Source organism: Apteryx rowi, unplaced genomic scaffold (assembly GCF_003343035.1).
Source record: "Apteryx rowi isolate R43461 unplaced genomic scaffold, aptRow1 scaffold_400, whole genome shotgun sequence".
Classification (NCBI taxonomy): domain Eukaryota; kingdom Metazoa; phylum Chordata; class Aves; order Apterygiformes; family Apterygidae; genus Apteryx; species Apteryx rowi.
This window is the reverse complement of record NW_020450531.1, coordinates 677641-694942: the sequence shown is the minus strand read 5'-3', so window position 1 is coordinate 694942 and position 17302 is coordinate 677641. Positions and strand designations below refer to the sequence as shown.

At 42.0% G+C, this 17302-nt stretch overlaps 1 protein-coding gene across 1 annotated transcript in view; it reads left to right on the top strand.

Moving 5' to 3' along the window:
- EGFR (epidermal growth factor receptor) overlaps positions 1-16867 on the top strand; it is a 45823-nt gene extending 28956 nt beyond the window's left edge. The window contains exons 18-27 of the mRNA XM_026075289.1: positions 425-523; positions 5726-5911; positions 9315-9470; positions 10324-10399; positions 11593-11739; positions 14085-14182; positions 14857-15024; positions 15122-15169; positions 15328-15433; positions 16491-16867. Of these exons, the coding sequence (XP_025931074.1) occupies positions 425-523; positions 5726-5911; positions 9315-9470; positions 10324-10399; positions 11593-11739; positions 14085-14182; positions 14857-15024; positions 15122-15169; positions 15328-15433; positions 16491-16867 (1461 nt within the window). The remainder of the gene's footprint in view (positions 1-424; positions 524-5725; positions 5912-9314; positions 9471-10323; positions 10400-11592; positions 11740-14084; positions 14183-14856; positions 15025-15121; positions 15170-15327; positions 15434-16490) is intronic.
- The last annotated feature ends 435 nt before the right edge of the window (positions 16868-17302 follow it).

The window sequence follows — 17302 nt, the reverse complement described above, 5'->3', positions numbered from 1 at the left end:
ATTTGTACAGGAACATTGCCATCTCATTTCCTGTGAGAAAATCCCAATTCTTTTCATGCTGCAGTTTATAAATTGGAAGTGGCAAGGTTTTGCACATGTAGTTGCCATGATGCTTAGTGTTAGTTAGGTTTCCATCCACACAGGTTGCTTTTTGTGCATCTTTTGGGCTATTTACACAGGTAAGGTAATGAACATGGTTTTTAAATATATATAGTAAAGGTGACTGAAAGAGGCATACTACTTCATTAATTCCCACAAGACACAATGGTTATTGTATATTACTTGCTCTATTTTTATTGTCTGCTTTGCCTTCCCATTGCTCAGAATATTTAGTTCTACTCAGAAAATGTAAAATGTAGATGTAATTGTGAGAATTAATATATTGGATATGAGCTTGAGTAACTCTTTGAACTTCTTTTCATAGGGACTTTGGATCCCAGAAGGGGAGAAAGTTAAAATTCCTGTTGCTATTAAAGAGTTGAGAGAGGCTACATCACCCAAAGCCAACAAGGAAATACTTGATGTAAGTTTTTGTGGGTTTTTTTGCCAAGTTTGTCAGTGGTCTCTGAATTTTCATCTTGAACAGCAGGACAGATTTCAGGACCTTGTGTGGGAAGAAATACTTAGCACCCCAAACCAAATTCTCCGTACAGAAGTATTGTGCTGCTTTGCAGCCATTGCACAATTGTCTGTGAAGTGTGTTTCTGTCTTCAGTGAATCCCCTTGTTCGCAGTCCAAATACTAAATTTTATACTCAGCGAGCAGGAACTGGCAGGTAAGGAGAGGTCAGAACCGTACATTTACAGCCAAGATTGTTTGCTTTATTATGATGTTTCAGGCCCTATACTATGGCATTCATTGCCGTTATGGCAGTACAAATGGAAACAGTAACAACAATATCTGATTATCTAATCCTGACATTGCAGATTGTCTTAAATTAATTGCTTGGTTACATAGGATTAAATTCATTATAAAATCAAAAGAACAAACCCCAGCTGTCTGGTTTCTCTGCCATGAACAATAAGAAATTATATGGCTGCATGAAAGAGATGCAGGAATTTATGTTCTTCCTCGGATATATCTCTTCACCTCCAAAAAAAGGTGGGGAAAAGCTATAGGATGCTATTCCTTATACGCTTTCAGGAGGACAGAGATCAGCAGTTCTCGAAGAGAGCTGGCCTGTATTAGCACCCCAGGACACTTCCCAGGAGTTGCCATCAGCTGCGCTCCAAGGCAGCTCACTGTACGGTGTATTGCTTTACATGGCCACAGGAGGTTGGAAGATGGAATCGAACTCCCAGTTTTTCTCTGTTGACTTCTGGGGCCAGCTTAACTGTAGTTAATCGTCCCTTGCTTTAGGGATCAGGCCAGGCTGAACACAGCCTGTGTGTGTACACATGCCAGTGTTTGACTGGTGTAGATGCGTGTGTGCATGCATGTATATATGCATCCTAATGTCCTCCACAGGGGTTTAAAAATGCGTACATTTACAACAGAGAAGCCAGAATCCCAAATCCAAAGCTCCTTGGACTTGGAGAACAGTCAGGAATGTCTAAAAATCTGAACTCTGTCATAACATCTTAATCCATATAACATAAAACACTGAGGATATAGATTTATATACAAGGAAAGAAAAATGCTGAGAGTGCAGAGACGAGCACTCAGTTGTTCAGTGTAGCTTCGGTTGAGCCTTCCTGTGCTTCTGCACTGTGATTCAGTCCTTAGTGACATGAAACATGTTGCTCGTATGAGTCCTGCTCAGCCCTCTGAACCCTGAGCTGGAGCCTCCTTGGTCGCTCTGGAGGACTGATCAGCACAGGGACATCCCAAAGCAATGGAGGGTATGCCAGACAGATGAAATCTTCAAAGGTTCTTCTTGCTGTTCCCAAATGAACATGTCTATTGAGTGCTTGTTCACAGGGACATCCCTGGTACGTGCCAATTCTACCTGCAAATTGCGAGTCTGTTCCACTGCTTGGAAAGTGATAGGTGCTGCTAGACAAATACATGAATCCTTCAGCCATGGGGAAAACTACATGTATTTTTTTCTTTTGGGATTTTTTTTTTTTAATCCAGGAGGTAGACACCACAGGTAGAAAAGCTCATCTCAAATGGCTCAAGTTGGCCAAGATTTTAACAAAAAGCCAAGTCTCACAGAGAGAAGTGACAGGATGAACGGCTGTGAATAGACCACTACTTGTGCTACTGATAATAATAAGGCACATTGGAATTTTCAAGTCACCTGAAATAAGCAGTTTTCTTCTAATGTATTACTCTATTTTAATGGATTGTGTCTTATGTACCACACGATTTGGTACACACATTTCAGCAATGCAAAATAAGTGGTCCGGCTCAGAACCAATACATGAAGCAAAAGCCGTCCTGATTTTAGTTAGTTAATTATGAGCCAGCTGCATGTTTACAAATGCCACCCAAGTGTTTTTTCTCTAAAAGGCAAGCGCAAACTGTACAGTCATACTGCATAACCCTGCTGCAAGGAAACCTGTTGCTAAAGGAAAACTCAGTGACATTGTCAATGCACAGACTTTCTCCAAACCACTCAGCCTGCCAGTGCAGAAGCATGGAGATGGGTTTGCCCTTCCAGCATTACCCCGTGGAGATAAATAGCATGCTCACCTCTGGGCCGCTTGAGCTCAGGATAAAACACAAGGGTGTGTAGACCCTTTGCCTCCCAACCCGGTTCAGGCTTTCCCCAGTTTCCTCATACACATGCTCAGGGCCTCGGTGATCACTGTCCCTCGCTTTCTAGCTTTATACAATCAGCAAAAAACCAAGGCTACTGAAGCTGATGTAAACAGTGGTGAGAAGGATAACACAGACTTCATAAAGGATGCTTTGGACTTAACTGGATTAAATTCATGTATATTGAAGCTCTGTTCCATAAGATTAATTAATAGGTCTATAATATTGCATCCCACCTTCAGCAGATCAAGATATTCCCATGGCAGGGCAGGAGGTGCATGGAGCATACATGTGTGCTCTTCAGTGATATCAAAGTACTTTCTTTTGTATCATATCTCCACATTATCTTTTTTTTTCCGTGGAAGCAGGATGCTTAAGAAAAGGTCTTGCTATTTTCAGTTTGTTCATTTTTTAGATGATTTGGTTGGTGGAATGCATTCTGTATTTCAGAGGAAAAGAAAACCTGCAGAAACAGGGAAAAAAGTTGAAGGGGGAGGGGAACACCGAAATCTCATTTCAAAAAAGATTTTACTCCACAACCAACTTTTCAAGCTTGCTGAAACCTCAGAAATACTACTGTCCAATTAAAGGTCATTTGTCTTACAGAAGCACGCAAAGTATAGAGCAAGTCAAACAGCTTTAGTTTGTGTAATCCAGGCAAGCTTTCTTTGGCTTTATTAGGGTAGGGCTAATTCAGAAGATTGTTGTTGAATACCATGCATACTTGGAGCAGGTCAGAGCGTACCGCCAAGATTTCCAAGATAAACAGTCAAAACAAAGGCCCGCTTCAGTGTCTCAGGCTATGTAGAGGGACCCGCGGCTGCACAGCGGGTCCCTTCTGCTTTCCTCCTATTTTACTTTGCAGTATCGAACGTGACAGGCGGTCGAAAGCTCGGTGGCGCTGCGTACGCCCGTGGGCTTATCCCACTCTGCTGGCTCCCGGGTCAGCCACACGCAGGCGGCGCAGCACATGGGCAGGGGCAACAGCTCTGAGGCAGCAGATTCTTCCCTCTGCCAAAATTAATACAAGATGGATCTGGATCCCAACAGGAAACAGTGCAAGGAGCAGAGGTTCTTCATTGGTATGATTGCCTGGTTTTGCAGCAGTTGAGGAAATGAGCATATTTTGGTCTCTACTTGCAACTGAGCATCATTAAGCAGGCTCAAAAGAGTCTCTAAAAAAAGCTGCCAGAAATACCTACCTAGTTTATTAGTACGTTGTATTCTTCCTTTATCTTTTCTCAAGCTAACCTACAGAATCAGTGCTATCCTTGACAGAGGATTGCTTTTCAATTAGCTGCTCATATGATGCAGTAGGCTGATGAGCCCTTATCCGGTCCTGCTGGAGATGTTCTTTAATCTGGCTGCCGAGAGGCCTCTTTCATCCCATAGGCTCTAAAGCAAAGAAACCAAAAGCAGAATTAGCACCTCYGAAGAAACTGCGCAGTGTCTTAGCATTACACCATGTTTTGCTTAGGCTGGCATGTCAAAACAACAATACCAAGGGCAGAAAGTGTTGCTTAAGAATCAGGGACGTTTATTTCTTGAACGTCATTGCTTTAATATCTTAATTTAATAATAGTTCTTACCAGCTGCACAGCTATGTGACATCTGTGGAAAGCTTTTTAGAGGATGAGTAAAGTGCTATGATATTTTATTTCTTAAGCTCTTATAAAGTGCAGATCTTCTCCCTTCCCCTGTCACAGTAGTGTCTTGACTTGTTTTATGTTTCTTTGGGCTGCTAGCCTAATGCTGAATTGTCAAGGGATGATTAGTTGGTGTCACTCCAGATGCTGAGCTAAAATACTGGCCTAAAAGCTCGCTGCATGGAAAAATTCCCATTTATTTCCTATTGTGCTCATTTTCAATCAAATGGCTTTAGAAGATGACTAAAAGTGAAATACTGTAAATCAGGCATAAACTTAGTGAAAGAACTTCAAATCTGATTTTTTTTTTCCCCATTGGTATTCATTCTTTGAACTGGCACTTGATAGTGGATGTCAATATAAATATAGATATCAAATTTAATTCTGTGAGTAGTTTTTGCATGCAAAAATCCTTAAGTGTGAGGGCTTTTTCCCTCGCTGTGGCCGTGTTAAGAGGTGCACTCACTGTGTCTGGAACATACTGCACCAGCCTCAGGAGAGGTTTCTCTCTTCCCTTAACTGCAGAAAGAGCACAGAAAGAGGTACCTTGGGTACCTTTGATAGGTGCCTAAAGGTACGTAGGATGAACCCAGGCTTGAAAGAAGAGTTCCTCAGATATTGATGAAACACAAACCCCAAATTCCTGTTGATGAAAGGGCTTACTAAACACGAACTCCCTCCTTTTAAGAAAATTATAAATACCTTTTTGATATCATTTACCTTGCTATATGACTCTAAAACAGCTTCTCCAGTTAGGGACAATATTTTCACCAGTGTTCATTAAAGTAAGACGGGTATTCACGCTTTTAAAGAGGTGAGCTGATTCTTAACCTGTTTGGTTTGGCTTTTTAAGAAACATGGCTTCTTTGACCATGTTGTTCATCTGTCTGTCAGTCCCATCCTAACTGACAACTTTTGACTTTTTGGTCAGTAGTAACCTTGACAGAAGTCTCAAAAAAGAAGACACAAAATGTTCCTAAGTTTTGTTGCCCTTGCAATTACATGTTCAAAATGCCGAACTGCCATCAGCTTCCACTGATGTTAAACTTAGTAATTTCTCTTAGGTCTCTTAAGTTTTTTGCCCCAGAAATTTATGTCAAACATTTGCTTGGTGTACCAAAAGTGGGAGACACTTCTGCTGCTGCCATCTGAAGCAATGCTTCATGTTCAAAGTCTGGACCTTCCACCGAGTGGAAAAAACTTTGTCCACTGAATGGGAAATAACACTTCTGCATGTGATATGAGGCATGTTGTTTGCGTATAGTATTTTAGTAACCTATTAAGCGATAAACTTATTTTATACTGCCTCCAAATGTTTCTGTCACTCACCAGGGAGCGTTTCACATTGCTTTCTTTCTTCCCTTCTTTCTTCTCAGGAAGCTTATGTGATGGCTAGTGTTGACAATCCTCATGTTTGCCGCTTGCTGGGGATCTGCCTCACTTCCACTGTTCAGCTCATCACGCAGCTGATGCCGTATGGCTGCCTCCTCGATTACATCCGCGAGCACAAGGACAACATCGGCTCCCAGTACCTTCTCAACTGGTGTGTGCAGATCGCAAAGGTAGGCTGTCCGGCCATCGCTCAAAAAAGGCTAAAGCAGACTGTAACAAGGAGTGCATTTGTTTAGCTACCTGTCTGTGCAGGTCTTCATATTTCACCAGTCCCTGTGGTTCCTAAATATTTTATATGTGGCAGGAGATTGTTACTTTTTTAAAAAACATTTTACCATTTTCAAGCAACAGCAAAAACCTTAACTCTTCAAAATGTTCCTACACAGAGTATTCTCACTGGCATGTCTATGTCCAAACCAAACATTGAGAAATAAAATGAAATAAATGAATCTGTGGCAGAGAAAGGAATAGAATTTGGCAATTCTGATACCAAAATGCTGCTTTCATCAGTGAATTTCTTTGGGCTGTGCCCCAGGGCAGACAGTGATGCTGTCAAATACTCCCTGTTTTGTCTCTGAGAGCAATGACCCCGATTTTTCAGGCTGAAATCTCTGAGGCTGGGGGATTGAAACTGTTAATTGATAAATACCAGCTCAGTTCTGCTGCAGGCTGGCTGAGGCTGAAAGACATTTGGGCACTCTAGGGCTGTTCTGCAATTTATATGCACTGAATTGGTGCACATAATCTAATTATAATGGCCATAATGCCAAATAAAAGAATCATTAGCACACCTGGCACTGGGTGCCTGCTCTCCGTTAAACTCGGCAAAGAGCCAAAGGAGAAGAGTAGCAAAGGAGATTGAACTACAGTCGCCAGCCCCTAGCAGCAATATTCTGTGTTTGAAATATGGTTAGGCATTTGCAAGCATGGCAGAATGGGGCAAAAAGAATAGCTGTAGTTTGCATGAGATTTACTGTATGAGATAGCAGCAAAGCCTGGGTCCTTTAATGCTACTCTTTTCTGTGATGCCGGTCTGTAAGTTAACCGYGCACTCACTGCCTTATCGGTCCCTCGAGACCAAGTACACCAACCTTGCCTGGCCATGGCTTGCTTTTGGGAAACGTGCTGAAGACCTCAGAAATGTGTCCACCAAAAGAATACAGAGCACATGTCAGGGTATTTTTTACAGCAGATGCCACAGCAAGTGAATTTTAATCTTTCTATCCACCTGTGATGCGAACTGCTGATACTCTAACTCTCTTTTGCTGTCTTGTTTTGACATCAGTTACTGCTCTGTCTGAGTTTCATTCCCTCTGTAGGAAGGTCTGGCAGCCACATTTCCCTTCTCCTCTTCCTCATTAATTTTTAAAGTGGCAGAATCAGTCCCTAAATCAAGCCTTGGGGCATTGCATTTGTTGTGCACTTGTCTGAAATGTTGCCATTCACAATTGTTGGCTTCTGTTTGATTTTTTTCATGTCAATTAAACATTCACCCATAGCAACCTCCAGCCTCTTCAGTGCCGCTTGACCTTCACCGTACRGCTTTGTGTTGCTCCACACTGAAGTTCTCCTCAAAGCGCTCATAAATAATGCGCGTGGCTTTTTCCCACCAATGTGTCCAGTGTTGTTACTATGATGAAGTCATGCCCAATCTTTTTACTTTCTCTGACTCTTTAAAACTGTACTTTTTGGCAGTGAGGGGGAGAATCGTAGCAAATATATTTGTGTCTGGTTACCAGTAGGAGACAAGTTCCCTGAGAAACCTATTTTTGTTTCTGTTTTTGCAGCTTTGAAATAATTTTTCTTTGTACCATTTATAAACATTATTTTTCACTGGGGCACAGAGTCATGTCAAAATGTTATAACAGAAAGCATATACACTCCATGTGCAGAAACATTGTCAAGTAACTCTTTGAACACATTAGCCCCACACTTAATAATCAAAAATGGTTTAAATCCCAGGCCTGCACACAATTATAGATCTGCTGAACTTTCTACATGAGCAGTTCAATGTCTTCTGTGTACAGTTATGCATGTGCACAAGTGTTTAGCTATCAGAGTCTTAAATATCTTAATGTGAAACTGATACTCTGCTTTTCAGCAGCTTTGAGGCTTAACAAGCCTCTGCAGCACTACATGTTTAGCAGGAAATATTTTGTTCTACTGGGGCTAAATTAAGTGATTTTTTGTAACATAGTCTGTTTTCTGTCGGCAGCTCAGGATTTTTTTGTTTCAAAGGCTCTGTCCATTAAAGGTATATTTATATAATTAAATTCATGCTCATAGCGGCCTTGTGCCAGTTTGTTTGGGTGGTTTGTTTTGGCAACATCCACAGCTCAGTGCACGGGTGAAGCTCTGCTCAGAAACTTTGGGGAGGATTTGATGGTGGTCCAGGTTAACAGGGGGCTCGGGAAGGGGGTGGAAGCTGGAAGAGCACTATTCCCTCCAGTGCTCTGTCATCACATTAATAAGATCATCTTGTTGTTAATTTTGTAGGCTAGAAGTATTTTTTTGCTAACTCTCTCTTCAGAAATGTACAAACAAATAAATCACCACCAGCAGAAACCTATCAGCCAGGAATAATTGTGGTTTTTAGAAGGGATCTTGCAGGAAACTCAAATCCTGAACTTTTCATATGTGAAGAGATTGGAGTTGAGGGAAAGGAGAATAATCTCCGTGGTCAGAAATGCAGATGTTGGGTTCATGCCTTAAAAGTCCAACCAACACAATTACCATTTTATCTGTCTGAGAGTTCTACAGTCACTCCAGAGAAAAGTCTTATTGTTCCTGCAGCAGCAGCTGTATCAAAAGAGCACGTATGCAATGGCAAATGTAGTCTAATCAGGGGAGGTGGTGAAACTGGTAGAACTTGCCTTTTCAAGCAGAACCTGAAAATAGATGCAACTCTGAACTCTGCCATAAAAGGAATTTTTTTTTTTTTCCTTTTATCACCTCCGCAGTGGGCCGCCTAATTTTTAGCAGTTAGAAGACAGAGTGCACTATAACGAGACACAGAATCAGCAGCTCAGAATGATTAATTCCCTTTTGCTTGGACTCTTCTCCCAGGCCATTAATGTCAAAATACTCCCTGTGAATTCGGCTTGTATGCATATTGAAGGTGATAGTTAAATTCTGTGCTGTGCTATCCTCCAGCCACTGAGGCTGCACAAGGATAGCAGGAAACTGGATTTGTCCCCTTGTTTGAAAGCCCTATCCTGCATTTATGTTTCGTGGGTGAAATCCCAAAGTAACTGCATCCCTTGCTACACCAGCTGCAAAACTGCCCCTTTTTTCTCCATCATGCCAATGGAATATGGGCCCGCAAAAAGTTCCTGCAGGGGTAATACCACAGGCATCAACTTCTCCATATGTAAGTCCTCACCCTGCAATAAACATAGTGTAATTCGAAACAGCTAACCTGGGGGGTTTTTTTGGAAAGAGGCATAGGTTACCACATGTTTATGGCAGTGCATGTGCAGTTATCACAGAGCAGCTGAAGTTTGGTGACTTGACTGCATGTCAAAGCCCTGAGCGCGCGAGCAAGATGCCTACCCAGGGTCTGTTGTATTGCAGGGAATGAACTACTTGGAAGAACGTCGCTTGGTGCACCGTGATCTTGCGGCTAGGAATGTCCTTGTTAAAACTCCTCAACACGTGAAAATTACGGACTTTGGGCTGGCAAAACTGCTTGGTGCCGATGAGAAAGAGTATCATGCGGAGGGAGGCAAGGTAAAACGTGCCAGCGAATGAACTGCTGCATATTCTTGGGACATTGGTGTTTGTGTGTCCATGTGAGTCTTTTAAAAACAGGAAAAGTAGAGTGGGTTTTTCAAAGGGCTCAGCTGCAGTCGCAGCTTGCTGCCTTTGAAGCCTGTGGGAGTCCTCTGAATTCAGCCGAAGCAGCGTCAGGCCAGCGTGACTGCAGTGGGAGCAGAGGTAGCAGAGCAATGCATACTTTTGAAATTCCCACCCAGAATGTCTGGGAAAAACCAAGATTATTAAAAAAAACATAAAATAAAGCATGTCTGAATACACCAGCGTAGCCAACACCAATAACATTGTGTAGTTTATGAAGAGAAAGGGAATGCTGTATATTTTTAGCAGAAGGAAGGACCTGTCAGACTTGGTTCAACATGCCTTCATGTTGTACTACGTGCTGATGGAGGGAATGTGTCCTGCTGAGAAATTAAAGAGAAGCTGCTTGCGAATATTATGGAGACCATAAATGGAAACTATATGAGCACAAATCAGTCTTCGTCATACAGCCTGGGTTTGTGTTTGTGTCATGTTATGATAGGAGAACATTAAAAAATAGTAACTTGACTGTTAAAGATATTGCAAAACTAACTTATTAGAGATATTTCTAATAAGCTGAATATTGCACAAGTTCCCAGCTTCAGCATAGGAAATGAAAAAAATAATAAAAGGCTTAGAAAGTTGCCTGCTCTTTCTTTCAGATACTTGTGTGGTTTTTTTTTTTTTCCTTCTGCAACCAAACTATTGGTTTAAACACCACCTGCTGGCAAATACTGCTAATAAATTTTAGGTCAGTGTCTTACGGCTTATTTGTAAATCTTCCTAGGTTCCTATTAAATGGATGGCCTTGGAGTCAATTTTACACCGGATCTACACTCATCAAAGTGATGTCTGGAGTTATGGTGAGTCTAACAACATAGTTATAATTATTGTGAGTGGGTTAGAACAATTGCAGGATTTGCTAGTGACTCTACACAGCTTATTCCCTTTTTTCTTCCTATTATCTGAAAATTGAGAGATTAAACATTAATAATGGGCCAAAATCACCTATTTAACAAAGTAAAATTCCCATGAAATTGAATGCTAGTGAGGTGTAAGGTGATTAGCAGAATATGTTTTAACATCGTGAGCCCTTTCCTGAAAGGAGCTGCAGGTAGGAGATTATGCTGCATTTGCTGAAGTTCTGCTGATGCTTTTCTTCAGCACCTTAGTGTGAAATATATATAACTGGGCTGACAATAAAGCAGCATAACTAGAGGGAAGACTTAAAACCACCGGCCACWCTGTCCATCACTGTAGCTGTACTGTCTTCAGCGGCACTACTTTAGGTGAAGACGCAAACTTATTTTGTTGCAGTGATCTGTGCTTTAGCCTAAAGTCATTACCTGCCTGTGCTTCAGTACAAGAGAGTCAGTAGGATGTATGCAATCTCAGTATACCTGAGAGGACCCCGTTAAAAGGGAAGTAAACCAATAACCTCCTTAGAGAATTCATTGTACACTTGGTATGGTTCATAAGCCAATCTCAAAGAAAGAACAGTAAAAAGGAAACTTTTCAGAGCAACTTATTCCATAATTTCCACTCATGGTCTCTTATATTCCTGGAAAATATTTAGTGCAGATGGTCAGGTCCCATGTCTTTTTAGACAAAATACAGCCTTTGGTCCTGCTAATTCATTTATGTTTCTTGGCATCCAAAATCCTGTTTTGTATCCTAAGCTACCAGACAGTCACAACAGCTACATCACAGAGGATATGGGATGTCAGCAAAAGACATGGAGGCAGCTGGTTTAGAAATCTTTCAAAAACTGCTGTTGCTCATCTCCAAAGAGATTGTTTTAAACAAAAAGACAACTTCCATTTTTAAACCACTTCCTAGGTTGGAGTAAGAAGTTGGCAACCTATATTTCCCTTCTGTGAGGCTGGGAAGTTTGTTGGATATTCAACACTGAGATATTAGTTGAGATTTAAAAAACTTCGAGTAAGCCATGAAAGACGTGCTCTTGCTCCCCATCTCCCACCGCAGTCTGCACCCAGGCCAAGCACACCAGCTCCTGGGATAATCTCCCGCACTGTCTCCTTTTTCCACCTTACAGGTGTGACAGTTTGGGAGCTCATGACATTTGGGTCCAAGCCATACGATGGGATCCCTGCCAGTGAAATTTCATCTGTCTTGGAGAAGGGCGAGCGTTTGCCTCAGCCGCCTATCTGTACTATCGACGTGTATATGATCATGGTCAAATGTGAGTTCAGTGCGTTTTGTCTGCAGTCCAATAAGGACAATTGCTTTAGTTATGCTGCATTTATATATGCTGTATTCTTGATGCTTGCGTGGAAACATTATTATGTGAAAAGAGTGATGACATCAGAGTCTGTTCCAGGACCTCATATTTCCATCAGGATCACAGGATTTCGTTTTGTTAGTCACTAATTCAGCCAACTAAGAGAGTCACAACAGTTTTTCACTATTCACACTGCTGACTGATATTGTCACTTACTTCAAACAGGGTGAGACTGTCAAGCAGTATAAATTGTGTAACACCATCCCTTCTACCTGATATTCTGGTTTAATATGTCTAGAAAAGAAAATTAATGCTAACTGCTCCTCCAAGCTCACCCTTAGTTCGGTGATATGCTTCCCCCAGCATTCACACCCATGGGTTATGTGCTCCCTTTGCTAACTGAAGGATGTGAGCAAAGACACCACAATAACAGCAGACGGACATGAWGGTCCTGAGGTCCTCAGTGCATCTCTTCCCCATTTTCAGATGTCTCCTTTTCGGTGCACAGCTTTTGCAATAAAGTAGCACAAGAGTTAGGGGGTTTATGAAGCACTTTTTTGCTGTTGTTTGGGCACAGCAAAGGGCTTTGGTACCCAAAAGCTCATCCCCTTTTCCCCCTACAGCAGCCACTCCAATGTCAGATTCTTATTTTGCTTCCTGTGTACATCTCTGCCACCCGTTCGCCTTAGTGTTTCTGAGGATGCTCGTAGGCAGCCCACTAGGTGGCATTTAAAGACCTTCTCAGTGGAGCAAAATGCCCCATTCCTGACAGGGGGTGATGACTCCCTAAGGCAGTACTTCCAGGGAGTCCCAGCTGCCGGCTGCTGCTCCATCGGGACAGGCAGCCCCACGAGGAGAGCCTGATCCCATTCTCCCCAAAGGGAGCAGGAACCACATCCAAACGTGTGCACCTAGCCTGGGACGTTCTCATGGCGGGAGTGTCCAGACCCCAAACCACTGTCTGGAAAAACCCTTCTCTGGACGTAAAAGCAAGAGCATGGGAATCTGGGGACTGATCCTTTCTTCTGCCAGAGGATTCAGCTGCACATCTTTCGCTGCCCTAGTCACCCTGTGTTCACAGCTGCCGTCCCTGCTGAAGCAGTGCTGCTTTGCCTAAAGGAATTCAGGATTGCCAGCCATCACTTTTATAAGCAGAGAGTATAAATTGAAATGTTCAGAATTATTGCGCTACAAGTTTTTACTCTTTTTTTTTAATAATGGTATTTAAACATATGCAATTCAGAGATAAATTGAGAAATAGTAGGTGCTGTTTCTGCGGCAACAGTCTCCCAAATGCTCCCCTCTGTCTAAAAGTGAGAGGAATTTCTTTAATTGGTAAGAACTGCATTGGAAGAATTTAGCAGGGGATCATATTGCTAGCGTGGCAAAAAGCCACTTGCACTGGTGAGATTTTGTCTAAAGCAGATTTTAGACGACATATTATCACTTCATTCGTCCATAACTGTGGATAGGCCATTTCTTATGAGTTCTTCTAGACACACTGAACTTAACCTTTATTATTTTTAATTTTCAACACAAGAGTCTCTAGATCAGCTCTTCTTTTAGTTGATACAAGAAAGTCTGGCTTTTCTAAGTAATCTCACATGTAAAAACACCAGTATCAATATTAGAAACCTCTTCTATCATTGATCCACACTAAGCTGTAGGATTTGCTTTTGTTAAGTCCCTGTACTAATTAAATACAGCTTGGATATGGTTAATCTTTCAGAATGTCCCCAGTTTGTTTTTTTAGAATTTTAAAAGACATCTGGTACAAGAAGTAGAAAAATACAAGTATAGTTTTTGCTTTAGACGTCCCCTGATTTCATGAATGTAGTAAGGCATAGATGCTCCAGTCAGTCAGTCTGCAGAGGCCTGCTGAAATTAGTTTGTTTCCCTTCCTTCAAGAGCTTTTTCAGAGCAGTTTTAATGTGGATTGATCCAGGCTGGTCACCCACTAGTTATCCTCAGGATTGGTACCTTTTTATTTTAGTGGGACCTGCCTGCCCAAGCTGAGGTTGGTCCTCAGGAGAGGGGACAGCCCAGCCTGGAGCTTCCCCAACTGTGGGGTTGAATTACCTTCTGCGTTCTTCCAGGACCGACAAGGTGTTCATTTTAAATGCTAAAATTCACACTAGCTAGTGGCTGGTGTGAATTAGCTATTATGGTGATCGCTTATGCAGTCAACTGCTTGCTTTGTTTCATGCTTGACGCAGTTATTTCAGCAGTTACATTTTGTTTTAAACTCCGTGTTTGATTGCCAAAATGACTTTATTTGTGCATTGCTTTCCCTGTTGTCCCTTCAGGCTGGATGATTGATGCTGACAGTCGTCCCAAGTTTCGTGAACTGATAGCAGAGTTCTCCAAAATGGCCCGTGACCCTTCACGCTATCTTGTTATACAGGTACTGAACACAATGGTAGGGAGATGTCCAATGGGCACTTAACGTGATGCCCAAATGAATTAGTGATGCATATAAAAATATACTCCTGGCCTGGTCAAAATACCAGGTTTTCCTCAATTGCTCAACTACCCCATAAACAAAGCCAGATATTATGGGCCCACAGTATGCATCAAATGTGTCCATTCTCATGGTGTGCCTCCAGTTCAAGCAGAATGATTTGTTCTGCCTAGACCATTTCTGGGTGCTGCAATGAAATCTTTAATATATTGGCATTTTCTTAAAACTGAAAGATCCAGTACAAAAATGGCATAGAGAATTAGAGAAGTAGATCTGTTAAACTGTTTATCTTGCTTCCAGTGAAGGATTATTTCCTATTATGTGTTTGCTGTAACTCGATGTGGAAAGAAGAACAATTTAGGAAAATAAGAGCAGTTGCAGAATAGATCTTGAACATCTTCTCTGGCTTTGATGGTAAAAGGAAACAGAGCAGAACTGTGCTCTGTGGAATGACAGAGCTATTTCATAAAACCCACAGTCAATACCATCAGTATGAGTTGAGGAAATATATTTCCATTAATTTTTAGCTCATGTTGATAATGTAAGGCCAGATTTACTGGATGGGATTTACTTGAAAGACGTCTGAGAGTCCTCTCTCACGGTGGTTTGTCTGACAGGGAGATGAAAGGATGCACTTGCCCAGCCCCACGGATTCGAAGTTTTATCGCACCCTGATGGAAGAGGAAGACATGGAAGATATAGTGGATGCAGACGAATATCTTGTTCCACACCAGGGATTTTTCAACAGCCCCTCAACATCCCGGACTCCGCTCTTGAGTTCATTGGTATGAAACTTTTCATCTATGAATACAGGCCAAGCAATTTTCAAATGAACTATTTCTCATGTGATGTCTGTATTTTCTCTCTCTCTCTTTTTAAAAGAGTGCTACTAGCAACAATTCTGCCACAACCTGTATTGACAGAAATGGGGTAAGTGTGATGACTTCTGCAAAAGCAGTAGCAGCATTGGGAGATCCTTTTCCTTTCAAATCGCTTCGCCTTCCCTTTTGTTCACTCATTTTTGTGGCTCAACTTCTACAAAACACTCCCTTTAATACTAATTTTCTGAACCTGTGCTTCCAACCTAGCAGGGACACCCGGTGAGGGAAGACAGCTTTGCCCAGAGGTATAGTTCAGACCCAACAGGTGCCTTCTTGGAGGACAGCATAGATGATGGCTTCCTGCCTGCTCCAGGTGAGTACCTCTCCTGTTTTTCCATCCTAAGGGCCATTCATTGGCAAGCCATGAGGTTAGATCTTTGAGGATTCTTGCTTGAATATAACCATTTTCCTTCCTTTTCCATAGAAAAGAAACAACCCTAATGCTCCCTACCCTTTTTTTTGCTCAGTAAACAGGAAAATGGATGCACCTTTGGAAAATGCATGCACATTTCCTTTTCTTGCACTTTTTCTGGCTGCTTCTGACTGCCTCTCACTTCAGTTACTTCACCTGCTAGATTCCTCATATTTGCTGTGTGCGCCATCTGGCCAGGGATTTTGCATATGTGTGTATATATTTAAAGTTTTCTACTATTCCTGCACTTCAGAAAATCTCCTCTAAAAACTCTTTTCACCCCTTAAACCATTTCTGCAATATAAAGAGTTTTGTTTGTTTCAATGCTTTCAAATGTTGATACACCGAGGGAAGTTCACAGTTTGACATGAACTTACGGAGTGGGAGGTCAAAGTGCAAGGCGGTGAGCACTGAGGGAGCTGGTGCCAGCTTATGCACTCACAATGCCTTGTGTCCATACAAAAAAAAAAAACACAAAAAAACCCACACACAATTGAAAAGAGAAGACAACCCAGCAAGGATTGGCATTTAAGTGAGACGTGGAGTCTCTGTTACTGCCCGTCCTGTATTTCCTAGGCGTATTCCTCGTCTCTGAACTTTTTTCTATGGAAAGAGCTTCTGGCAGCTAAACTCCCTGACTGAAATTTCAGAACAGTACATGGGACTTAGCCACCTACATGTCACTAAAATCAGCAGTAGCTGTCTAGCTATCTCATGGTCGAAGTCATCTTTCTGCTGCTTTGCAAATTTAATTCCTGAAGGCTGGCTTCAGAGCACTGCATTTTGTGCCATGAAATGGCAGTCACTGCATTTGGCTCTCTCCAAATCCTGGTGCAGAGCTAGGAAGCTGTGTGTGAGAAGCAACCTGCACCTGGGTTAAAGCTACACATCAAATCATGCAAGTAGCCACATTATTTATATGTCTTCATTTTCATTCTCTCTCTTTTTTTAATTCCAGAGTATGTAAACCAGTTGATGCCCAACAAACCACCTGTGGCAGTGGTCCAGAATCCAATCTACAACAACTGCTCTCTTACGGGAAACTCAAAGCTCTCCACGGACTCGGGCTACCAGAATTCCCACAGCACAGCCGTGGACAACCCCGAGTATCTCAACACCAACCAGTCTCCTCTGGGCAAAACAGTCTTCAAGAGCTCTCCGTATTGGATCCAGGCGGGCAATCACCAAATAAACCTGGACAATCCTGACTATCAGCAGGACTTCTTGCCGAAGGAAAACAAACCTAATGGTCTCTTGAAAGTTCCTGCAGCAGAAAACCCGGAGTACTTAAGGGTAGCAGCACCAAAAAGTGAATACATTGAAGCCTCAGCATGACCATAGAGAATTTCTTCTTGCAGCGAGGCAAGCCAGACTCTTGCTGAATCATCTGGCTGCTGCAAGAACAGACTCTGCACAGAGCAAATGGCAACTGCAATGCATCAACGAGCACATCTTTCCCTTCCAGCATGTGGGCTGAAATCGCAAAGCTCATTTGACAATACGATTTGGGTGTTTTCTTGCCCATTTCCTTGTAATAACTTAGGCCCATACGCTGCACTTGGATGCATGTTGGAATAGAGTGAGATCTTCCTGTACATAAAAAATAGCAGATGCATTCCTTTCATTTTCAAATGGTAGCATTGTAAGAAGCCATTCTGTGATGAACTTGAGAGCTGCACACATTGCACAGTCAAATTCCTTTCTACAGTGCATATTTTTATAAATGTTTCTAACAGAATTTTTGGATCTTTTACAAGATCAGATGCTTGT